Source organism: Leucoraja erinacea, chromosome 24 (genome assembly GCF_028641065.1).
Source record: "Leucoraja erinacea ecotype New England chromosome 24, Leri_hhj_1, whole genome shotgun sequence".
Lineage (NCBI taxonomy): Eukaryota > Metazoa > Chordata > Chondrichthyes > Rajiformes > Rajidae > Leucoraja > Leucoraja erinaceus.
This window is the reverse complement of record NC_073400.1, coordinates 3,303,396-3,312,053: the sequence shown is the minus strand read 5'-3', so window position 1 is coordinate 3,312,053 and position 8,658 is coordinate 3,303,396. Positions and strand designations below refer to the sequence as shown.

The 8,658-nt window shown below is 45.2% G+C and overlaps 1 protein-coding gene across 1 annotated transcript; it reads left to right on the top strand.

The window, feature by feature from the left end:
- Positions 1 to 1,743: 1,743 nt before the first annotated feature.
- Positions 1,744 to 4,728, top strand: amigo1 (adhesion molecule with Ig-like domain 1). The gene has a single exon (XM_055654387.1). The coding sequence runs from the start codon at positions 2,251 to 2,253 to the stop codon at positions 3,769 to 3,771; it is 1,521 nt and encodes a 506-aa protein (XP_055510362.1). The 5' UTR covers positions 1,744 to 2,250; the 3' UTR covers positions 3,772 to 4,728.
- The last annotated feature ends 3,930 nt before the right edge of the window (positions 4,729 to 8,658 follow it).

The window sequence follows — 8,658 nt, the reverse complement described above, 5'->3', positions numbered from 1 at the left end:
AACGGACTGTTCCAGCTGCTACGGTCAGGCAAACGCCTCCGTTGCCATGCAGTGAGAACGGAGAGGTTGAGAAGGAGTTTCTTCCCAGAGGCAATTCGGACTGTAAACGCCTATCTCACCAGGGACTAACTCTACTGAACGTTTTTCCTTCCATTATTTATTATGTAAAAGAATATGTGTGTTATGATTGTGTTTATAATTTGTTTGGTTGTTTTGTTGTTTGTCTTTTGCACAAAAGTCCGCGAGCATTGCCACTTTCATTTCACTGCACATCTCGTATGTGTATGTGACAAATAAACTTGATTTGACTTGACTTGACTAGAACAACTGAATGAAAGATATGCAACAAGGTAACGATGATCAAGGGAACGGGCCATTGTTGGCTGTGGGCGAGGTGATAACGAGTTATACAGACTTCTTCTTCTTCTGTCGTATGTCTTTTAGACCTGCAGCTCCGTTGAGGCGAGCCAGGCCAACGTCTCATCGTCCAGGTCAATCAGACCTCAAGAGTTCTGACAATAAAACGTGACAGTGAAACTAGTACAACAACCAGGGTGGGTGAGGGATGGAGAGAGCGGAGATACAGGGGTGACTTGAAGTTAGAGAAATCAATATTCATACCGCTGGGTTGTAAGCTGCCCAAGTGAAATATAAGGTGGTGTTCCTCTTTGCGTTTGGCCCTCACTCTGACAATGGAGGAGGCCCAGGACAGAAAGGTCAGTGTGGGAATGGGAGGGAAATTAAAATGTTTGGCATCTCTCATTCATTTGTTCTATATCTCCCTATATCACTGTTTATATCTCTCGTTCCCTTTTCCCCTGACACTTAGTCTGAAAAAGGGTCTCGACCCGAAACGTCATCTATTTATTTTTTCCAGAGATGATGTCTGTCTGAGCCGCTGAGTTGCTCCAGCTTTTTGTGTCGAATGAATGTTGTTGGCTTTGATGTGCAGGAAGGAACTGCAGATGCAGGTTTACACCGAGATAAATGCTGGAGTAACTCAGCGGGACAGGCAGCATCTCTAGGAGAGAAGGAATGGGTGACGTTTCGGGTCGAGACCCTTCTTCAGATGTGCGCTTTGAATCCAGTTCGAAGTTTACAAATTAAAATCCCCTGTCAGATTTTGAAACTGCAATCTGCAAGGATTATTAAACACTGGTATTCATTAAATAGGCGGGGAAATCAAATAATTTAGGGGGAAAAAAATAATATTTGGGGAAGGGTTGGCCCAAGAAATAAGTTTTTGATTGAAATCTGCGACTGTTGGTTTGACGGACACGGCAAAGATGGTGAATGTTACTGCAGTCAGTTTGCAAACATTGCTATCGCTGAATGGGTTAAGTGTAGGCTGGATTCATTGGGTGGTTGGTGCCAATGGGATAACGGAGCTGCCACTTTGCCTGACCGGCGTTCCCCTCCTCCAATTGCAGCAGAACAAAGCGGGGAGAAATAAACAATCCTGTCACTTGTGGTGGAGCCGAGTGCGTAGACAGCTGAACCAGGCGGCCGTGAGAGGGGGAGCACCGCATTTGCAACACTATCTATCTATCTATCTATCTATCGGCCGGCTGTATAACCCCTGCCTGCCTGTCTGCAGCGCTGCGCCTCGGCTTGCGGGTAAGGGTTTGGCGGATCCCGCTAGCTCTCGCTCTCTCGCCGCTGCCAGCCATCCCCATCAAGTCTGCTCTTTGCTCGTTGCAAGCAAATCCGTCCTCGCACCCCCCCCCGCACAATTACCCCCCCCCCCCCCCCCTGCCGTCTTCGCTTGGTTTAAAACAAGACGGCGATCACACTGCGGGATGTTGCTGCTGCCGGAGCCGCAATGTTGAATGTTGGTTCGCGTTTGAAGAGGACATCCTCGATGGGAAGGTGATTTACCCGGCGCCGCGATACCATCACTGGTCTTCAGTTGCTTCGGGACAAGCTGTCGGAATATATATTTATATACATATATATTGTCGCCAGTAAGTAAAAACTTTCTGTGCATCTACCCGGAAACCGAGCAGTAATGAGTTAAACATCGGGGCATGGTTGCAATCCCGAGAGGGACTTTTATTGGTAAATGCAGATTCCTCTCTGTGGCACGATGCCAGTTCCCACTTGCTCTCTGCACTATGTTCAATTATTCACCGCTTCAGATGCGAGTTCCTTGTGTCAGAAATGCCTCTCTCCAGCCAACGACTCTCCCACTTCTGCTGTGAATCCTGAGCTCCTCTGGCACACTCGCTGACCAGTTTGCAGAGTCTAGCCATGTGGTTAAGCTGCCTCCTGGAGTTGCACCTGACCAGCGGATACAACCGCATATTTTCCTGCCTCAGTGTTTTGATTCTCCTGACTCTGTGTGGCCGCCATCCTGTCAACGTGTCTGCTCTCAATTGTCACTCCGAGTGCATCTGTGCCAGTAACATCGTCAGCTGCTCTAAAAGGGAACTGGTCAACGTCCCTCACTCTCTCCCCAAATACACAGCTGTCCTAGACCTCAGTTACAACAGCCTGACCCGCCTGAGAGCTGGATGGACCACAGTACACCTTGACAGGCTCCATACTCTGCTCCTCAGCCACAATGGCCTGACATTCACATCTGAGGAAGCTTTCACCGAGGTACCGTGTCTGAAATACCTTGACCTGTCCTCCAACAAGCTGAAGACTCTCGAAGAATTTCACTTCCAGGGACTGGTAAAGCTGAAGGTCCTCCTGCTCTACAATAATCAGATATCTCAGATCGACAGGACTGCCTTTGAAGGCCTGGACAGCCTTCAGAAGTTGTACCTGAGTCAGAATCTGATCACTCGATTTCCACAGGAGTTAGTGGAGGAGAATACCAGGCCACCAGGTCTTGTACTGTTAGATGTGTCCAGTAATAGGATAAAGTCTCTTCCTGTCCACGAGTTCAAAGTGCTACCTGCATCGGTCAAAAACGGACTGTACCTGCACAATAATCCCTTGATCTGTGATTGTAGTTTGTACGAGATGGTCATCCAGTGGCATTCCCGCAGTTTCAATTCTGCTGTGGATTTCAGAAATGAATATAAGTGCATCCTTCCACTGAACCACAAGGTGTCGATCAGGCTCTTCGACCTGCAAGAGGAGTACATGAACTGCAGCACTATTATTGACTCGGTGCTGCTTGCCTACTTGGAGGGGACGCTGACGATTCTTTGCGACACCAGACTGATGGACATGGTAAAAGTGTGGGTGACACCGGACAACGAGACCATACAGGTCGGCCACAACAACCAAAGCATCAAGATGTTTCCCAATGGCAATCTGCAGCTTAGCAATCTGCAGCCGGAAAACTCCGGGACTTACACTTGCCTGGCCAGCGGTACCCAGTTCAACGAGACCATACACGTGCAGCTGAAGGTACGCAACATCACGTCCAGTTTGGGGCAGGATTCGCTGAACACAGCGTACACCACGTTGGTTGGATGCATTGCCAGCGTAGTGTTGGTCCTCATCTACCTGTACCTCACCCCGTGTCGTTGCAGGTGCGGGAGAAACGCTGACAAGCAGCGGGACCAGCAGGAGGAAAGCATCCATTCATCCATGCTGAGCGCTAGTTCCATCCACGACATCTCTGTGGATAAAGCCACCATGGACCGACGCGTGGCGTTCAGCGAGCCGCCCAAGGATGGGCAGGGGCAGAATGGGAAACACAAGCCAAACGCCGTGGAAGAATTTGAGGACAGGAGACTCCTAGCGGTGCCCAGAAAGAAATCTGACTGCGGCTCTGTGGGCTCTGTGTCTTCCGACTCTCCCATTGTCGTCTGAGGCAATGGATGAGAGCCATGGTCCGCGCAGCATGCACGGGCTGCAGGGTGAGTGGTGCTGATGTGTAGCATCCTAACCCCAGACTTCATCAGCAATCAACGGGCCACCCATGCAACTCTCGATTCAGCGAAAACAATCTGCAGTAACAACGCCAAGCCTCAACAGGAGAAAGCAGACTGAAGGAACACAATGGTATCTTAAGTGTCCAAGATATTCTCTATTTCTTTTTAGACTCCTGGTGACTAACCATGTATAGGCTTTGCTGCTTCCTAAGCTGTGGTCGAGCCCAACCAACCTGCTCCAGCAGAGACTGGATTGTCTGAATCGAGCGGCTGACATGACTAACCCAGCTGAGCCAGGAGGGCACTTCCACAGGTGATGCATGGAATTCTAAAGAAATGTTGGTGAAAACGGTCAGAATAACAAAAAAAAAACCCATGTATTTGGCCCAATGTGTGGAGCATAAGGGAAAGAATGAAATGCAAACCTAGAAATCTCGTCTGGTATAGTGGTGGAGGAGTGTGCATCAGTAAATGCAAACTGACAACAAGGGTGGAGTGTCCCAAACCAATGGCCAGTTAATACACCAGAGAATCACCATTCACTCTTGCCAGAGGCAGTTCATAATGTGTAGGAAGGAACTGCAGAGGCTGGTTTACCCTGACGCAAGATTGATGAAGGTACACCTAGACGCAAAGTGCTGGAGTAACTCAGCAGGACTGGAGAGTCTCTGGAGAGAAGGAATGGGTGATGTGATGGGTTTGCAGCATGCACCTGGGAACAAGCTTATCCTGGGCTCATTGTACCAATGATTGCCCTAAAGCAATGGATGGCAGGCCTGACGTGTCACACTGTGCGTTCAACATTCTCCCCCATCTGGTTAATCCTAAACTGATGCAGCAATGAATATTGGACAGAATTGAATTCAAAATGATACACCTCAAAACGCTTTCAAAATGTACTGAGAAAGAAAGAGGAAAAAAAACCCACTCACGTTGATAAAGTTCAGCTCCGTGATCTATGGTATTATTAGTGTCTCAGCTCATCTGCGAATTTTGGATTGCCAGTATGAATCGTGATACTTGGTTTACCACCCTTTGGACTAGAGTGGAATAACAAGTCAGTCTTGTCTTGACATTTTCTTCTGAACTAGTCGGACTTGTGTTCTATCGTGACTAGCCTGATGAAACTATTTAAAATATTGTATGGCAACATTAACCAGCACCTACGGAACTGCTGCATAGTGAAAAATAGCAGAGCAGAGAAAATAATACAATGGACTAATTTAATGCATGCCTGACAGTCAACAAAACCCAGTGATTAAGAGATAGGGACTAGCTAATAATTAAAAAGAGAAAGAACTCTTGCATATATATTGTATAGGAAGGAACTGTGGATGCTGGTTGAAACTAAAGATATACACAAAAAGCTGGAGTAACTCAGAAGAAGGGTTTCAACCTGAAATATCACCCATTCCTTCGCTCCAGAGATGCTGCTGAGCCCGCTGAGTTACTCCAGCTTTTTGTGTCTATCTTCTGCATACATATTGCACCTTTCATGACCTCAGGATGCCCCCAAAGCACTTCGCAACCAATGAAGTACTTTTTTAGAAGTATTGTCACTGTGGTAAATCAGAAAGCAAATGGATTGGTGCAATAACAGGTTAATCGCAAATAATCCTTGTCTCAGTGTTATGTGGTACGTTTTACACTGTGTTACTCCAACTGTCCAACACAAACACTGCAGTACATGAATAATTACACACCTCTCTGCAGCATGCAGTGAAGCAGTGTCACCCTTAACATATCTCTAGTACACTTAACATCTCACTGGTTTGTCACCAATTCCCATACACTGGGTCGTAGAGTATAAGAATTACACAAACAAACGTCTATATAAGTAAAATCTAATTAGTCTGAGGTTAAAAACAAGCACTGCATGTAGGCTTGTGAAAGGGGTGGACTGCATGGATCTGCTTGAAGATGCCAATATTTATTTCAAAAATAATGATCTGTTTTGTGTTGTCTGTAATCACAGGTAGTCTGTTTCAGGGCAACAATACAAGCAAGGAACGTAAACAGTCACATGTTGCTTGTATCTTGTAATTTGTACCCAGTTTTCTGTTAAGTGCCTTGATACTTTTTCATGTCCTTGCTATTTCATAAAATGCAGTAAGATAAAGAATGTGATGGGTTTTTGATAAGAGATGGCAAAACAAGTAGAAAGAAGGAAAATAAGTGATAGTTTAAGATGATAACAGGTTAAGATAAGTAGGGTTAGTCTGTGTGAGTTTGGAGTGGTGGGAGGTTGCGACGCAATTTATCATCTTAATTTACTTGACACACCAAAGCTACAGGGTTGGAAATGTTGCTCTTCCTTTAAAACACATCTTGAAAGTTTTCTGTCCATTGAAATTCAGTGCAAGTCATCAACTTCATAACCAGATGATGTTGATTATAACTGTGGGTGCTTGAGTATCCTGGGAAGGGTTAAAAATATAAAATATAATATAATTGAGAAGATTAGTTTGCTCGTGTGTCAGATGACGTAGAGCTCGCTGTCGGCTTCCGTCGTCGTCCAACATGTTGACAGAATTGGTCGCTCGACACGTCACACAGAGTGCATCGTGTCGTCGCTTCCGGGGATCGCCACAAGGAGGATTCTGTCATGATCCCCATTAAGAAGATAAAAGTACATGTATAATGTTGAAGATATGATTATCGTAAAAGTGTAAAGAGAAGAAAACATTCTCAGGCTGCTGTTATCTCCCAAGATCTCCCTGTGATAGTTTAGATTAGAGACACAGCATGGAAACAGGCCCTTAGGCCCACTGGGGCCATGCTAACCATCGATCACACTAGTTCTAATCCCACTTTTGCATCTACTCACTATATACTATGGACAATTAATCTTCAACCTCACACGTCTTTAAGCTGTGGGTGGAAACTGGAGCTTGCTGAGGAAAGCTATGCAGTCACAGAGAGAACGTGCAAACTCCACACTGGCAGCACCTGAGGTTGGGGTCGATCCTGGGTATCTGGGGCTCAGTGAGGCAGCACCCACTGTCTTTGATCTTTGATGTTAAACCAGAAAATGCTGGAAATGCTCAGCAGATCAAGCAGATTTTGTGAAAAGAGAAACAAAGTGAATGTTCTGTTTCTATTTCAGATTTCTAGAATTGGCAGCGTTTTATTCCAATTCAGGGTCATCTTTGAATTGGATTCTGCATATACTCTCATGCAAAATTAACTCTTAGTTATATTTTTGTAAAGCATGCAGTGCTGGATATGCTGCTAGCTACATTATAAGAAAGGAAAAATACAGTTATAATGTAGCCCCAGATTGTAAAAATCATGATCCTAGATTTAGCAATGTGATAATGGCAAGGTGATTTTTGTTTGGGGGATGGTTGGCTGTGAGATTATTATTAGCCAGGCTGCAAGGGAGACCTCGCCTGCTATTCTTGGAATTTATGCCATGGGGACTTTACCGCCACCTGAAAGAACAGAGAGGGCCTTGGATTAATGTCTTCTGAAAGACAACACCAGCCCTAGTAAAGCACTGGGAAGATCAGACCGGATAATGTGCTTGAGTTGGAGGAGAAGTCTTTTCTGGCTGCAGTATAATTGCAGATTTCAAAGTACTTTTGTCCTTGCACGCTGTTGAAAGGTCTGCACTTACCCTGAACACAGAAATTAATGTAGGGCCGGCAATGTAGCTGCGATCCATCCGTTCCAATTTGCTCCAAACTGACTCCGCCGTGTGCCTGTTTGTGAACTCAATGATTGTTTTTAACGGTGAATGTTGTTATTCAATGTATCAGGCAAAGGAAATATTATTTGTCTTGCTGGCTTTTGTCAAGTGTCTTGTAAGCAGAGTGGAGGAGACTGTCCTCTGCAGCTGCGATCTATGTCCTCCTCATTGTCACATTCGAACAATGTATTGTGATTTTAGTAATAATAATTTATTATATTGTGTCTCTTCAAACTCATCTAACTGTGTGCACAGAGTCTAGAGGATAATTTCCACCAGCTCGCATCCTGCCCTCCAACATTAAACAGCGCTAGTGTTTTATTCTCAGTCTCTCTTGGTAATAGAAGCCTTTGGTTGACAATGGACATGACCCAGTATTTCCATGGCTGAAATACGTTTGACCAATTTCAGGGTTTAGTAGGATTCCTTGCTGATTATTTCTTGATCTTGCGTTCAGGAGGACTGATCTGGTCATAACGCACCAACTGCCCGCACTCCCACCTACCTAGTCGGGTCATTACCCTGGGCAGGAGATTACAATGATGTGCTCTCATTGTAATCCCCTGACCGCGGATATGATCCATCAGATAAAGGACATTGCCAAATCCAGCACAAATTATACTCTTCGAACCATTAATGTTGTTGTCAAGACTTTTGGTTTGCTACTTTCAGCAGTTTTAATTTGTACATTGATGTATTGTTAATTTGTGAATTTCCTATGAATAATTTCACCGACAGATTTGTGTGTAGAGCTGAATTAAAGACACATGGACCATAAAGAAAACTTAACTGAAGTGCTCTTGGTCTGTAAACACCATCTGACACTGCATGAGTAAGTTTAAAGCAGACCTGTCTTGGAAGCTAAGAGATCGACGCTCGTAGCTTTTGTTTTAGTTCTTAAGTGTTGCTGGAATCTCCTTCTGGCTAAAATAACTCAAGTCTTCAGCGACCAGCTGAGGCCACCAAGAGCTGAAAGTCAATGTCTGCCACAGGCTGAAGAAATCTACATGAAATTTACAGCAGAAAAATGGCCACGACCCTTTTGGCTCGTGACGTTATTGATGCACCACATGAGGCCAAAGGAAGAGATAAAGAGGGGTGAGAGGAGGCGATTGTGAAAAACAAACAAGCATA

What these genes read in the sequence shown, in the direction of transcription:
- amigo1 (XM_055654387.1), top strand. Translation starts at nt 2,251, where the DNA reads ATGTGGTTAAGCTGCCTCCTGGAGTTGCACCTGACCAGCGGATACAAC.